This window comes from Lathamus discolor, chromosome 3 (assembly GCF_037157495.1).
Source record: "Lathamus discolor isolate bLatDis1 chromosome 3, bLatDis1.hap1, whole genome shotgun sequence".
NCBI classification, from domain to species: Eukaryota; Metazoa; Chordata; class Aves; order Psittaciformes; family Psittacidae; genus Lathamus; species Lathamus discolor.
Window position 1 is genome coordinate 81,879,021 of NC_088886.1, and position 16,736 is coordinate 81,895,756.

At 46.3% G+C, this 16,736-nt stretch overlaps 1 protein-coding gene across 4 annotated transcripts in view; it reads left to right on the forward strand.

The window, feature by feature from the left end:
• The window catches only part of PLEKHM3 (pleckstrin homology domain containing M3), an 86,474-nt gene continuing 69,738 nt past the window's right edge, over positions 1 to 16,736 (forward strand). Inside the window, exons 1-2 of one of the 4 annotated variants that reach the window (XM_065670098.1) lie at positions 1 to 24; positions 10,396 to 11,251. In XM_065670098.1, coding sequence (XP_065526170.1) covers positions 10,648 to 11,251 — 604 coding nt within the window. In that variant the 5' untranslated portion in view covers positions 1 to 24; positions 10,396 to 10,647. Of the gene's footprint in view, positions 25 to 425; positions 521 to 9,681; positions 9,752 to 10,395; positions 11,252 to 16,736 lie in introns of those variants that run through there. The other 3 variants (XM_065670096.1, XM_065670099.1, XM_065670097.1) reach the window with 3 other exon arrangements.

The following is a 16,736-nucleotide window of genomic DNA, read 5'->3' on the forward strand; positions in this document are numbered from 1 at the left end:
GCTCCCTGCAGCCTTCACGCCTTGGTACGTGTGCTTGCGCTTGGGATGGGTAAAGATCCGTTTAGGAGTTCGTGTTATCCATCTCTCCTGAAATCACAAATCAGCCCTCTACGAATCTCAGCTGCTTTAAGCATGTCAGGTACAGAGTTACCCCTTCTGTATAGACGGGAGAACCTGAAGGTGTTTCCATCATTACTTTTAAGGGGAAGTAGGACCCGGTGCGCTCCTGCGCCCGCGCGGGGTGCCGCCGAGCGGCTCTCCCTCCGCCACCCGCGCCGTCGCCGGGCCGCTGGGGACCGGTCGCCGCTGCGCAGCGCTGCCAGCGGTTCCCCGGGCGCGGCGGGCGGCGGCGGCGGCGGCGGCAGGAACCTTGGTGCCGCGGAGCCGTTTCCCGCGGCGGCCGGGACGGCTTTGCGGCAGGACGCGGCCCGGCAGCGGCGCGGCGGCGAGGAGGGGCCGTGGGCTCAGCGCCGGCAGCCCCTCCAGGGAGCAGAGGCAGAGCGCGGCCCCGGGGCGGCAGGTAAATACGCGCTTTGGTCTGTGGTCGGTGCGCGGCTCCAAGGGTCGGCGAGGGTCCGCAGCCCCCCGCGGCGCGCAGCCGGGCCGCGCTCCCCGCAGCCCCCGCCGCCCTGGCTGCGGGCTGTGTGCGAGGACCCGGGCGCGGCCGTGCTTGCGCTTGTAGCACAAACACGGCTGTAGTCATGTGTCCCTCTGGAAAGGCACCGCTCCCGTGTGCGCAGAAAGGCCCGGGCCGCAGTTTGCCCCCACCCATAGCTGGTCACGATCCCAGCAGGAATTTCGGGGTGCTCCCCATCGGTGGGATCAAACTCCAGTATATGTAGGCACCGTGTGCAGGCGTCCCTCTCTATTCTAATAGCCCAGAGAATGACATAATGCTGTGGCCTTCTTACACTGCGGTAGAATTGCTTCTTTTATGGAACAGGCACACAAAACACAGCTTCTGGAATCAAACAGGCCTGACAAGAGAGTATCTGTTCTGTGGCAATGTGTGCTAGCAGGAGTGTCAGTGAAGATGCTAGGATCGCTGGCATCGCAAGGTAAGCGATAAGTGAAGAAACTCAAGCTTGGGTTTGTGTAAGGAATGATGACTTGCTCCTGATCAGTTTTTGGTTCTGCCCTTACACCCCCAGTCCCACAATGATTTACAGACAGATCTAATTCTAGGCACTGCATAATCCCACCAAGTGACTACAGAAAGTGACATTATGTAAGAATAAGAAAGCTTCTGAATGTTAGCAGGACCTTTTAGCAACAGTAGTTTTCATCTTGCCACTTTCAAGGTTTATGTATCTGAAATTAGTGAATTAAATTTGGAATTAAAATTGAAACACGGCACTACACAGTGGAATGGTGGGTTTTATCAGTCTGCAGTAGCCATGAACATCATTCCTGCAGAACCTCACCAGGCTGAAGTCACCTTATGTGTTAACATTGCAATTTCATCAGATGTTTTGAGGCTTCCACTGGGCTTCTGCTAAGATCTCCTGTCATAAAGTTATAGTTCAGTTTAGAAATCAGCAAGTGTTTGTGCCGAGTAGGACTGTAGCAGTACATGTGGTTACAGCCAGGCTGCAGGGTTGGCTGTTGTGGCAGGGCTGCCAGGACCTGAGGGTTCTGGCTGCTGTGGTAATTTGCCGAACTTCAGCATTATTTGGATCGTTGCTTCCCTTCCTTCCACTGCCCCTCTTACCCTGGAAGCGTGCCAAACCACTGTGGTCCTGGCTGTTTGAAAGACAAGAGGAGGGCTTAGTTTGAGGTTCAAAATGAGTTTGTTATTAAACACTATATTTCCATCAATGGCAGCATTCAACCACTAATAGTTAACGGAAATCCAGGTCTCACTGTGGAAAGGCTTATACTGTTCCAGCTGAGCTCTTTGGGTACCATGGCTAAGAGAGAGGAGTTGGCTACAGTTGCAGATCAGGGCTATTCAGAAAGCTGTGTGCTGGGCAGATTCTGGTGTCAGGTGTATTTTCTTACAGCCATAGCATGATCTCAGAAGGAATATCTCCCGTGTTCTTGTGGGAGATGCTGTGTTTCTTACCCTCCTGGCCTCTGGGGCAATGGCAGCTGTTATTTCTAGCTGTGGAGTTATACTGGGCTATGCTGGAGCCTGGTCATTGCCTTCTGCTTGCTGTGCCTCAGAGAAACTGCCCTGCAGAGCTGACTAAAATTATGTAGTCTGGCGTAGATGGAGTCAGTTATATTGCTATTTATACCAGCTACTGCTTCTTCTAGAAAAGTCCCCAAGTGTCTTCTGAGTCCTAGTTATAAGGAAATAAATGTCTTCATCTGGCAGCCCCCCTTCTGTATGTCCTTCGTTGCTTAAATGCAGCTACCTTGGGGTGCAGCAGGACATTGCTGCACACAACAGCTGAAAGCTCAGCAGCCTGATTTCCAGCAGCCTCTGTAAATGAGTCCTGGAGGAGCAACATCCCCAAGAACTAAATTTGCCTGTTATTTCTGTTCAGAACTCACAGGGGCAAACTAATAATGTCTTAATCTCTGACCTCTTGTCTCCTAGCAGAAGACAAGTTGGTGCATCAGGGCAGAAGTATTAGACTGAATCATGTTGGTTGTTGTTTCTTGAGTGTCCAGTTGAATCATCTTTCCCTTTGTACTGGAGGAGGTTTGTATTGCCCCTCTTGGATACCCTGCTCCCTGACAGTCTCTGTATTCTTTGTGCTCAACTCAGGAGGTACCAGGCTGCTCTGTGGTGTCTGCCTGCCTGGCAGATCAGGCAGGAGTTCTTGTAGTTAAGGACAGCATGTAAAATGCAAGTTACACAACTTTAAACAAACCCGTACACACAAAGCAAACAAACCCAAGCATGGAAGTCACTCACCCTCCCTTAGGTTGTTACTTGGTCTTAACCAAGACCAAACATCTGTGCCTCAGGCCAAATCACTGCACTGGTTCATTCTGTTTGTCCACGTGGATTTTGTGTCTGAAATGTGAGTTTCAGGTGTTTGCATCCACAAGATCTACAGGGCTGGTGCTAGGACTCAGAAGAGCCCCTGTTCCTCTACATGCCTGACTTCCTTCCTTGTGAAGTCAGCCAGCCAGCAGGCAGCATGCACAAGGGGGTAGTCTAGGTTCTGGTGTGATGTGACCTATGAAGGCGCCCACACGCTGACGGGTTTGGCTGGCCTGCAACCTAGGCTGGTATCAGCTAACTCCCCTCTGGTCAGTCTGCTTTGCTTTCTTTTCCTTTCCTTGCCAAGGGTCCTTCATCCTTTCCAAAGTCCCAGTCCAGCTACTGAGATTTCAAATGGTTACTCATCCACGGGAAGTGATGCAGCCCCTCATTAGTGGTGCTGCTCCTCAGCCAAGAGGGATGTGTGTCAGATGGCTGCAAAGCAAAGGAGTCAGTGGTAAAGATATGGGGAGAGCTGTACAGCAGTCAGTCTCCAGAAACATGAAAGCTTTCTGTGGTCAGTATTCCTCCCCTTCTGGGTCCTTCTCATCCTCTGAACCCACTTTGTTCTGGTTCGGCAGGCTGTCGCATACTTTTCAGCTCAGAGTTTCTTGCATTTAATTACTGTTTCCAAAATGCAGTTCAAATTAAAGATAATATATACTATAAGCACTGTTTATTATCCATTACTGCATGCTCATTACTGGATGAGCTGTTCTGTAGCAGTGATGTGTTAGTTCCCCACACAGGGAGCATGCCTGGGGAGCTTGTTTGTTAAAGGCACTGGGTCAGACCAGCAGCTGGGGAAAATCTGTGCTTCACAGAGGGAGACTCATGTATCCTCGCTAAGGGTCTGCTTCCCCTCACAGAATACAGCATTCGTCTTCCTCCCTGGTTTTACCCCTTTCTTCATTTCATGTGTTTCCAGTTAGTTGTTTTGTTTTCTGTAGTATGGAGGAGATTACTGCTGTTTTTTAGCCTGACTGTGGTGAGGCACCAAGTTAATTGCAGCTGTTCCTGCCCTTTGCTTCTCCCTGGATTTAGCAGACAGGTTATGGGAGCTGTTATTCACTGATAAATGTTGACATTCAATTCCATCCTAAGGGCAATGAGACTAGCAAACAGGCGGGCTTGTAACATGGAAATACTTGGGCTTACAGTCATCCTCTCTAGAGCCTGGCCTTACGACTAAACATTCATGACCATAGAGCGTCTTTTTCCAGTTTTTGTGAACTTTTCCTGCATATTGTCAGTGGTTTTGTGCAGGAATATCAGTCAAAGCTATTTATGCGGGATGCTTTAAAATTCGGATCATGTGATAATTTTAAGCAATTACTTTCTTGGCTGTGTTTTGGGGGGAAAAGGCTTTTGAAGAGGGTCTTTAAAAATGTGACCTATAGACAATTTCCAGGCTGTGTTGAACCAGCTATTGACTGTCCTGTGATAATGTCTTTGAACCTGTGATCCCCTGTTCCCTGTGAAAAGCTTCTTGTAGTTATATCTTGTTTCTGAGGCACTGTAAATTTCATCCAGATGTTTTAATGATGAATCTAAAAAGCCTGGGTGCTGTGTTGCTCACTTGGTATACACAGCAGTAAATCACCTGGGGTTTTGGAATCACCTGGGGAGAATGCTTGCCTTGTGCTGAGGGAACGAAACACAGCCAAATAGAAGAAAATTCAGTAGTTTGCACAGGAACAGTGCAGACTTGATGCTTGCTCCCTGCAGCCGTCCCTTATGAAATTCCACATTAGCAGTTGTTTCTCCAAATAGAGTATGAGAGACAAGCAGGAGTGCAGCTTTCAATCATTGCTCAGAAAACTGGCCGCTGTATGCATGGGATTCATAAACACTAGGAATATGGGTGTTCTGGACCAGGACTGCTCTTTGGCTATGTATGGATGGCACACAGTACAGTACTACTCTTCCTGTACAGCTAAGGGAGAGAGGGCTTGGACTGGGAGAGAAACCTAGATGCCATCATGCTTTGAGCAAGCTTCTGGTCAGAGCAAGATGGAAATGTTTGCTTAGTAGGCCTTGCTGTGCTGGAAATAAATACAGCATCTTCCACATAGTTACAGCAGGGGGCTGCTGGAAAGAGGGCACTCCACAATACCTTGCATTTTGCCGCCGCTGAGTTTTTCAACCATGCGATGTATAGAAATGCATAGGCAATGGTAAAGACTGTGTGTGTGACAGTCAGCCATCTGTGCATCCTCATTCTCTCTTCTATCCATTCAGGTGTGCCTACCTGACAAATACAGCTCCACCTCTTAGCTAAGAGGTAATATCTGTGTCTTCAGCTTCATAGCTTTTTTCAGGGATTCTGCACAGCAGAGCCCTGTTTCCAGGGACTGACACTGATTTGAGTGCATCCCATTTAGATTCTGGGCAATACCTGGCTATGTGACCCACAGGGCTATGTCAGAAATCTTTGTAGCAGCAAAACCCATAGGCTGTGATTGTACAGGGTGCCACTGGAAGACGTTTAGGTCACAGGTTGAGGTTGCTCAATCTAAGAGACAGAAAAGCTCATTAGGTACTAGCTGCTCAAGCCCCAGTGGGTTGTATTTAACAAAGCTGTACATCCATCTTTTCTTAAGGGGACCTGTTGTACAGACCAGGCTTGTCACAGCCCATAAACTGGACTGTAGTGGTCCAGGCCTGCAACATAACAGAAATTAAGCTCCCTGAGGCTACTTGAATGTGCTCGGGTCCCAGATTGTTACCTAATTGAAAGCCAGTCTCTTTCAGTTTTCTTGCTGGCACTGGAGTTTCAGCCCAGGGTTGCAGTGCAGCATGAGATAAGCAGAGCTGGTTCCCACAGCAGGTTCTAGGGTGCTGAGAAGGGGATAGCACAAGCTCTCCAGTGGCTGAGGCACCCCTGCTCTCTATTTGCATGCAGGTAACTTGTAAAACTCCTCTTGTGCTCTTGAGATAAAATTTTAGACCCAAATCTTTGCCAGGAATTTGAGCATAAGAGTCATTAGGAATCAATGAGACTTGGGGAACCTTTATTACCTGCCTCTTGCTATCCTTTGCTGGGTGAGAGCTCTTCTCATTTATGCTTTTCCATCTGAACACATTGCTGTCATCTTTGATCGTTCCTTTCTAATTCTCTCTCCAAATACAAGAGAAAAGGGAAAGTTCCTATTTATCTGATGTGTATCACTTGTTGGTTTATGCATCTCTGTTACCTATCTACTGAAGAGGAGGTCTCATGCGCACCAAAACCAGCAAGACTTCTTGTCAAGCTGTGTGATGCCTCCTATTCATCCTTCCTGCTTTCCTCCTGTGCTTCCCAGTGCTTTTAGATCTATCTCACACTAGCCACTTGTGCTATGGAGAGACCCATGTGATAGCTCTGGCCTCTTAGAAAGGTTAAGGGATTGAGTTTTGCCTGCTTCTCCTTTAGCAGGAGGGTGACTTTGCCCTGTTTCCTGCACAGGGTTGAACAGTGGTTCAAGAACTACATCCTCAAAGACTCTTCTGCTTTGTCACATCTAGTTGAAGTTGCCTGTACACCTCAAGAGAAAGAGAGAGGAGAATAACTGGCAGATGGGCAGGATGGTGGCATAAATCCTGTTTCCTTACGAAACCAAACTGAAAGTTGCTTCTTTTGTATAAACTTTTTGTATGAATAGGTGGGCTAAAGATTTCTTCAGTCACTGGTTCTTAAACAGATTCTGGCTCTAGCTTTCTATCCTGAGCTACAATGAGCAGTCCTGAGCATCATGTGTAAGCTGGGGGTACACAGCGAGTGCCTGTAGTGATGGTGTGTATCACCTGCAAGATTGATTTCTACCCTTGCCTTTTCCATGCTTTCTAACTTTCCTCATGCAATGCCAGGTATTTTTCCTGGCCCTTGGGGGTCCAGAAAAGCACATCAGGGAGTTAAATGATCAATTCCATTGTACATTCCCTGGCATTTGTCATCCATGACTTTGCTGTCAGGCTGTGCTGTCGCCTAGGTTAAGTCCTTGTGGCTTCTCTAAGGGAAGCAAACTGAACTTCTGTGTCTCACGTGGCATGACCAGCAGTCCTTGCTCTTTAACTCAGCCATATGAGTAACATGGACACTATAAGCTCATGAGAGTAAAGACTTACTCATGTCGTAAGTGCAGACTAATTATCTGACTGCTGCACAATCACAGACGAACGCTGTATTTGTGCTAAGCAGGCATTAGAAAAACATGTTTTTCAGCTGCTGCAATCCCTGCGTCCAGCAGTTTTTGCTAAGTACAATGCACCATGTTCCTTCACCTTTTTTTCTAGTAAGAGTAGGGGCCTAGATGAACAAACAGGTGACAGCTTCCCATAGCAAATCCCTACTTAAGAGTTGTGTATAGTTTTGGCAGTCTCTAAGAATTTGGGCTGATGCTTCTCTTTTCCTGTCCTATTCACTGGTTTAAGCTGAATGTTTTTGGAAAATTCCAGGTGTTTCCAAGTGACAATACCTAAGGCAAGGTATTTAATAGCAATTTAAAAGGAGTTCATCCTATCCTATTCTTTGACTTTTTTTCCCTGGAATTGATTTCCAGTCCTGGAGGAGATTCCGGTGGAGCTGTTTACTGCCATATCAGAGGTTGCTTTCATTTGGCACCAAATCTGTGCAGAAGCCTGAATTAAATTTTTGTTGTGTGCCACTGTCAGAAAATGCCAAATTGTTTATGGAGGATATATGATTGCAGAATCCCAGCCCCTGTGGGAATTACTGACACAACTCTTTCTTTGATCTAATGAATTTCTTGGCGGTGTAGGAAGGAATTGAGCCCATCTCCATTGAGGTCACCTTTCACACTTGTATTGAGCAGGGCAAACAGACTAGTTTGGAATGTATGAGTGCTGCACTTTGTGAACTGTGTGATGCAGGGGGCTGTCATCTTCTCATGACCTTATGATTCAGCATCTTACTGGATATGAGGTCAGTTAGTTTGACATCACCACGCTTCGCTGCATGACACTGCGTGGATCCAGACTCACAGGATCCAGAGAAACATGCAGCCACATGAAGCCTCCAGCATTTAGAAATAAACCTGTAAGTGTAAATCCCTCCCCCTTCCCCTTGCTTTCCACTTTTTCTAATGATTTAGAATAAAGAACAGGGCAACATTGCATCTGCTGCCACTGAAATTCTTCAGTGGCATGTCACAAGCCCTTCTGAAGTGATTGCTGCTCCAGCCCCTTGAGTGATAGCAAAGCTGTATTCTCTGCCAACCCTTGTGAAACAGCATCTTAGAATGGGCCAGCCTATAGCTTTCACTGTTGGCATAAGATTGTGTTAGTGCTGGTTTTATTTGAGTGAATGCCTGTTGCAGTTTTGCAACTCTAAAATACCAGTTTTGCTGTAAAGACATGTCATAGAAGGATGTAGAATAAGTGGACTGTTTGCATGTCCCTTAGTCTGTTCTAGAGCTACCAAGGTCTAAGGTGCCAGGGATAAGAACACTGTTCTGGGATTACTAGCAAGAATGAGCTTCGAGAGTCAATTCCCTGCTGCATTAAGCTGACAACGCAGGTGTGCTCAGGATGACTGTTTCTCACTGCCATCAGCTGGCACAGTTGCACAGCTTTGCAAAGAGTCTGTTCCCATACTGCTCTGATTTGAAACCACTCCAGATCTGTTTTGTTCAGCCCACTGGTTATGGTTCTGGCTCTGCCTTCGATGTCTTACTTTGTTTACTTTTCAAAGCTGATCCTACTATGAGGCTGGTGAAGTGAATCCTTGCAAAGAGATAAGGGGGGAAAGATCCCACTGTAAAGGCTTGATGTTTCCAGAGTTATGTATGTGATTTTTTATTGCTTTTAAAAGTTACTTGCTTGGACTGTGTTTGTGGACTGAACCGCTGACCTGTTTGTTAGGAGGGAGAATGAGCTGCTGCTTTAGAACCAGACTGTCTCATGGCTGATCACAACTGAAGCAGGGATGGGAGGAAGACAAATTGTGATTGCAGAAGGGGTTGGATTGTGCTATGGGATTCTGTGTCCCTCTTCTTGGGGGAGCTGCTGGCCTCATTTGTCCCTCTGGCTTGCTATAGGAAAGGGTGCCTGTTTAAATGACTTTGCTAATAGAAGTTTGGCAAATAGACTGTTCTGGATTAAAAAGAAGAACCTTAAATAGAAGTATTATCTGTGTTTGATGCTGTTTAATAGATGTTTTTTCCTGCTAAGTGTAAATCTTCATGGGTCCCGGTAGCACTTCAGCAGCCTTCGAAAGCTAATGAGCTGCTAATTATCAGCCCTGCCCAGGCTAATTAGTTCTGTTAAGAGAGGATGAATCTAGGCAGAACTCTGAGCTAATACAGCTTTGCTGCTTCTAGGACTTGAGCTGATGTGCTCAAAACTGGGATGTAGATCTCTGGTTTATAGACTGTTCTGCATGTACAAGCTTTAGGTATTGTGATTTCTTCTAGCAGCCATGGGAGTTGTTTTCCCGCTAGCATGAATGCCCAGTCTCCAGGTGCCAAGAACTTGAACACATTTGACTGATTTCCCCAGTTTAACCATACCTACTGTGCACGTCCCTTGAACCTGGCAGCACTGTGGATGGAGCTTCAGCAGGGAGAGGTTAGAAGGCAGCAGGCTTGGTGTGACAGAAATCAGTTATGAGAGCCCCACCTTACTGCACCACAGGGAATAGAAACCATCCTTCCTCCTCACAGGCGTGAGCTCAGGTGGTTCAATACAGCTCCTCAGTAGTTTCAGCCTTAAACCTCTTTGCCACTCTTATGTTTTGCCCAGTGCGTCAGCAGCTTGGAAGGAAAGATCTGCAGGTTTATGACAGTGCAGGATATGGTATATTCTGTTTTGCTGGTAAGATGCACTGTCTTTCTGGGGCAATGGTTTCACTTAGGTTCCTGACGATATTCTAGAGGGAGAGAGAGGCTCTATGTGTGGTGCTCTGCAGCAGCCTAATAGTATAGATTTATTAGGCAAATACTATAGTTCTGTTTATGCAGACAAGTAGGAAAAGTAGCTACTGTAAAACTCATGTTGGTCTACTGAAATTGGGAGTGCAAGCAATTTGGGAGAAAAAGGCAAACTGTTTGAGGTTGGTTGGCCTATTTTACTAACCCTTCATTACAGAACTTTTTCTTACATCCCCAAGGGAACCTGTTCTAAGCATTCCCCAGGTGGCTGCATTTGTGATGCTAGTCGGTGCTACCTCTCAGTCCAGCTTCCTAAAGCTTGGTTAATAAATGGCATCACTTTGGTTCCCCTATATCTGGTGCCTCAACCTGCTGTCTGCAGGTTCCAGTTCAAGAAGTGATAATACACAGAGTTCACACATAGTAAACAGCAGGAACCCCACAGGGGTTGTTCATACACAATAGTGTTGGTGCCAAATGAAGAAGGAAGTAAAATGAAAGGGACTGTGGCTGAAAGGAGTGATGTGATTAAACGTATTCATCTGGGAAAAGGCCCTTACTGATGTGATGTTTTGCTTTGCTTTACAGGTACTGTCAGTCGCTGAAGCTTATTTCATAGAGGGACAGTAGCCCACTTGATTCAAGTCTTCCATCTGAAGGCAGATTGATTTGGTTCCTTTCTGCTACTAAGGATTGTAGCTGGTGAATGTATTTGCACCACCACCTCTAAGTTAACGGTGTGCCAAGGACAGATGAGAAACAGCTCTTTGTCTGGATATTGATGCGTTATCTATCTTCTTACAGCATCACAACACCTCGTGCCCACTGGCAGCACAGGATATGGAGGCTCTTGAAGTTGATGACATTAGCCCTGCCTTGGAAGTGACTGAAGACTTTTTCAATAGTTTTGATACAAAGCTTGAAAAGATTGTGCAGCCCTCTGAGGTGTACGGCGTGCATGAGGTCCCCGAACTGGTTGGGCATGAGGTATTTGACCAGATCACAGAAAGCAGAAACCTGAGGAATGTCGCCTCCTTAGCCAAAAGTACCCTCATCTGGGATCACTGCAAAAATGGCCTCTTGGAAACCAAAGCTCAGACAGCATTCCCTGCCAAAGACCAGTGTGTGGTGCAGAAGGGAACAGCTGCTGACAGCCTTGCTTGGGCAGGGGAAGGGGAGACCACAGCTTTTAACATCTTCCATATCTGCCAGCGGAGGAGAGACAGGCCTCGCTCGGTGAACGACATCCTGGTGCAGAATGAGGAAGCCTCCACATTCAAACCAGGGCACAACAGATCACGCTCTGATATCAGCCATGTAAACTGGGGAGTGGTCTTCACGGGGACCTCCCTGCAGCAGCCACCTGCGCCCGGTCAGGACAATAACTGCGCTCTGCTCTCTTACCTGGCACTAACCAAGGGAGAGGACATCCAAGGAAACACAGGTTCGTGCTGGTGCTTCATTGTTCCTGTTGATATGAGGACTTTCCTATTTGTTTCTGATATTTATCTTGAAAGAAGAGCTAGGTGTTTAAATAAAACAAGACAGTCCCCTAAAGCAGCCAGCTGTGAGGTAGCTCTGAAGAGGACAACAGTCAGCACAGTTCTGTTGTCTTTGGTGTAGCTCTGTCTGTCTGCCTAAGGATCAGTTTTTAAACCAATCTTCTGTTTTGTGGTTTAAAAACTAAGCCTGGTTTACTAATTTTGTTCAGTTTGACTCAGGAAAAGAGAAAGAAGTTACGTATTTCTGACTTTGTCCTTACCTGATGTTCCCAAACTGAAAAAAACTTTGAATGCTAAAGCTAATGGGAGAATGGCAGATCCAAACAAAGTCAGTTTTCAGTTAGAGTGGCCATTAAAAAGGGGGCATACAAAGCTTTACTGTGAGGCCTGAGACCTCTGCTCTGTTTCTTTAAGAAATGCTGGCTGTTCAGTCCATAAACAATTAACAAAAACTCAAGCATGCAATTTGTGCTTGTCAATATTAAGGCATCTCTGCCAGCTTTGTATGGGCTACAGGAAGGCTCGTTATCAGATGGAGGCAGGCATCTCCAGTGGGCAGTATGAAGCGGTGTTTCAGCAAGCAATACTTCTTCCTTTTCCTTTCTCAAGTGCTGCACTGGAAGAGGTTGTGCTCAGGGCTTTGGAAACACTAACCCAGTATCTCCGTGTCCATGATTTATTTTGTAGATGCCAGAAGTGGGCCAGGCACTTATGGAAAAGAAAAGCAGCCAGTGCCACCAAGATTTTTATAATCTAAATAAAGGCAGGACTTAACAAAGGAATTTATAAATCAAAGCATTGTGAAAGCAAGCGTGTTTGTGTGTATGGTGGAATGACTCCAGTTATGAATAGGTAGCCTTTTGAGTCAGGTTTTCCAGATAAGTCAGCTATTTTGGAGAATGAAAAGCAGGTGCCTCTATAATGTGTAGGTATATGAATGTATATATACCTACACAAACCTGTAAGTTACTGTGTTATATTGTGACAGAGTTGCTTTATCCCAGAGAAGGGTTCTCCTGGTTGACAAAGTATACTTGCTGCTATTTTCGTTCAGGGAGATAGTTGCTTCTTGTAGAGTAGGGTCTCTGTCCTTCCCATGGAAGGGATGCAGAACAGGAACACACCTAGAAGCCTGAAGACAGAGCTCTCAGGTTTTGTCAGCTGTATCCTGGGCATCTCATGGGTTTAACTTAACATGTAACACTTTCATATTCCTTTCGACCCTGGCTCCCACTTCAGCTGGTCCAGTCCACTTGGCTTAGATCAACAGCAATTAATTGATTCCTTAAGCTTAGCTGTGTCCAGGCAGTCCCTATCACAGAGAGTACCCAAGGCGTGCTGCTTTGGTAGTAGCAATGAAGTTCACTTGTACTCTTCCCAGCCCTTCAGCAGGCACTTACACTTTTTAAATGCAGTTGATCCAGTGAAGTTTTTCTTCATACAGAAAAAGTGAACAAACTGTGTTAGAGTGTGATATGCTCTTTATCGTTATGCTTTCATGTTAAAACAGTTCGTAGTTGCAAGTTGTAACTGTGAAGACCTCACATCTGTAAAGTAGTTTTGTGAAGTATAGCAATATCAGCACTCTCAAGAAAAATAGAAATGGACAGGTTTCAGTGAAGGAAGCTCTTGGGTTTAGACTGTCTGCAATAATGTCAGGTACCTTATAGCTCACCTTTTCCATGACTTCTGTATGGTACCAGGAACAAGTTCCATTGCTGTGCTCAGTGCTGCCCAAAGCATAGATCTTTTCAAAAAGGCTTTTTACAGAGTAGGGTCAAGTTCTGTGATCTGAGGTGAACTGAACAAGGGGAAAAAATGGACTAGTAAGAGTGGCTGCAGAACCTCCCCCAGTACTCACCCACAGCCCATCAGCAGTCAGTACCTCTGAAGGGCTCAGCCGCATTTCTTCTATTGCCTTTTGCGAAGGTACAAGGTGTTTGTCAGTGCTTGCTGCGTGCCTTCTAAGAGCCTTTCTGCATGGGATGTTTGAAGGCAGGGGTACCGTCCTTGAGGAAGGAGAACTTCTGTGCTCTGAAAATGCACTCTTTTAACCTGTTTCTGTAAGCTGTTCAGCTGCTATGCAGGTCTTAGAAGGTAGCTGTGGTATTTCTTCCCTCTGTATTTACAAAACAGGCTGCTAATAAAGTTTGCTGCTACTGGGAACTGAGCTGAAAAGAGAAAAGCAAAAGCAAGAAAGTAGGCGTTGCAAGTGTGTGTATCTGGGACTGGTAATCATTCTCCACGAAAGCCTGAAAAATGGGTTTTAAGGTTGGCTAAAAGCTGCGGCAGTGGTTGAAGGGATCACAGTGGCCGCAGCCTGTGGAGGCATCCCTTTCCAGGGCTTTAATGCAGATTAAATGGATGCATAGGAGATACTGAGTGCAACTTCAGCCACTCCCGTCAGTCCTCATTGCAGTAAAGGACTTCCCTCTGGAGCCTGCAGAGGTCTCCCAGTCCTCCGAGGCTGGCCGAGTTGCTGCATAGATTAACTCTTAACAGGTTTTTTTCCTTATCTTCATAGTATATTTATTACTATGAGCTTATCTGTTCCTGCTGCTTGCTTTTTTATAATACAAATAAAATTAAATTGGATCTTTTCCATGTGCTGTGAAAGAAAAGGATCTCAAAAGAAGCTGTGCTGTTTGGGGCAGTATCCGCTTAGGCCTGCTGGCAGAACAGCTAGTGTGCTAGAAATGAGCCCTGTTTGGGCTGCAGAGCAGTGTCAAGCGGGAAGTGGACCTGGCAAAGACGGAAGTTGTAACCAAATTCAAGTCAGGCTTCTGTATTTCTGGGCATGTGGCCTTGCAAACAAAGGGAGAATGCAGCTTCTGTAGTATCCAGCAAAAGCTTGCTTAGATCATTAAAACACAGCGTATGAGCGTGGATGTTTTCATTCAAACACAGCCACTTCTGAGAGTGTGGGTACTATGGTACTTTTCCTGGGTGGCTGTTCTGTCTGCCTACCATGCCCATGTGGGAAACTGTCATTTGTGCTGAGCACCTGCCCAGTGACGCACTGTCCTTGCTGCAGAAGGCTGGCAACTTGTGCCCATCTCTGACAGCAGCTATGGAGGTACTTCACCAGCCCTATTGATTTTGGCAGTATGTTCTGTCAGGAAGCTGAGCCTACAGGATTGTGCAACACTGTGGCAAAACAGACATATCGCAGAAATGTGACTGTCTTAAAACTGGCCAACAGGCCCAAATTCTGCTGTGCCTGATTGAGAGCAGGATTTCACCATCTTCCTTTGGCAGATTGGCTTAACAAAATGTTTTTCCCTTCTTCTCTTCACATCTTTTTTCAACTGGCTGGGACCCTAGCCATTGTCTGGGACACTTTCAGGGTATGATCAGAGTTTGTGCAGGGGATGTTTCAAGAAAGGCTTGGCTCCTCTTCATATAGCTCTGGTACATACCTGTGTGCTTTTATAGAGGTAAGATACCTAAATCTGTATTCATGAGCGACACACCACTGACTCACAGGTTGGGGACCGGCGGTGAGCCTTGCGTTCTGAGGAATCGCTTTACAGTGCTGCTTTCTCTTACTCTGACGACCACACAGGCTTTACGTCAGGGTGTTTGTTTGCCAGCTATCCTCACCTTCAGCTTCAGCAGTGGTGGCTGGTACTAGCCAGGGAGGTCTCTGAAGCCTAATTGCCATTTGTGATTCTGTAAAACACCCCTGTAGCACTGTTCTTTGTGGTGTGTAAGAAGCTACACGATCAGGGCAGGCCAAGGCCATTAATTGTCACTGGGATGGCGGAACGTTATAGGTCTCTGGTGTTATGCAGAAGATAATGGTGCTGAGAGGTAGATGTGTGGAAACACTTCTGCACGTTCCCCTGTGGAGAGCAGGAAGCCTCAAACCACTTGGAAATAATCCCAGAGGTATCAGGCCAGTTGGAGAACTGATGTCCCTGTTCCAACCCCCGCCCCGCCCTGTGGCCAGTTTGTTTTCAGCATTAAAAGGTAGTTAAGGAAAAGGTAACTGTACTACAGAGATTTGCGGCCTATCAAGATTTGAGGAGGCAAAAATGTTATTTAAAATGGAATGCGAGTGGGATGCCCTTCACTGCGGAGGTCTGTAAGTGCCAGGGACTGTCTGCACACCTAGCAAGATATAGTCCCTTCTCTCATGAGTTTAAATACACCACACAGTAAGGATAGGAAGGGTGAGCAGGGACAAAGAGAGGTGAGGCGCTTTGCCCAACATGAAATGAGAGTATGATTTAGACTTCAACTCATCTGCTGGGTGACGCTAACCCCCCTGGCTAAGTCAGGGTTTTCAGCTCTTGTTCCCTGCAGGCTCACTTCTGATTGCTCCTTGGGCTTGGGCATCCTTTGAGCTACATGGGCCATGAGGAGCTGGCAGAGAGCAACAGTGGCAGTGGAGGGGGTCAGACTGGGCAGCTACCTCCTCCAGTGGAGAGAAATGTGACCTGCTCAACTCCCTTGCCTGGGAGGCGGTGGAGGGTGCAGGATGGAGTGCAGAGGGAGGGCCTCACATATAAATACAGTGGGTAAATTCACAGAGCAGGAGGATTAAAGTAAACAGCACTGATGAGTTTGGATGTGAAGCTCTTCTGGCTGGGAGGGTTGTTCTTTATGGATATTTTTGCTCCAAAATTATAACACTCCATAAAGTTAATGAACAGATTTCATCTCCTAGGGAAGTGCTGATCGCTTCCAGTGTTGTTGTGATGACTTTCATAACTGAATTTTCAGGTTAGTTGCTATCATTCTCTAAATGTTGTCAGCCAGCTCTCATACCCTTTCTTCCGACTTTTTAAAGCTGAATTAAGTGAATTTATAAAAATATAAGCAAATCTATCCTCATTTGATATTCTCACTTCTTTTGCAGCTACTGCTGGTAGTAAGTAACTATCTCTTTCAACTCATTATACTTCTGTCTCTGCCAGAGTTGAGTTCTGTTCTGGGCTGGTCCTGCACTTTGACTGAATCCAGCCATCTTTACAGCCCCCTTCGCACAGGCTCTGTGTCAGTATGCACACTATACAAGTGTTCTACTTGCTGCAGAGGAGCAAAAAGGATTGGATGGAGTGGCTGGGCAGCCAGGATCCTATAGACATCAGGAGAGTTTCTCACGTGTTTCTCATACAATGCCACACCTGAAGGGAAAGACTATATAATTTGTTAAGGAATAAATTGTTGAGGTTCTTTATCCATCTGTTTCAGCAGTTCATTCAGTGAGGAGCTTATTTTTGGTAAACAGCAAAGCCAGCCTCACTAGCAATGCATAAATCTAAAATTAAGAGCTTGCAAGTTCAGCATTTTCAAAGAATGTTTTGCTTTCCCTAAGCTTAAGGAAGATAATAGAGTGAATGCCCTTATGGTGGGGAGAGATGCTGTTTCTTTATATAAATTAATGCAAACAGCTACCTGGTTACAAGTCCCACTGCTGTA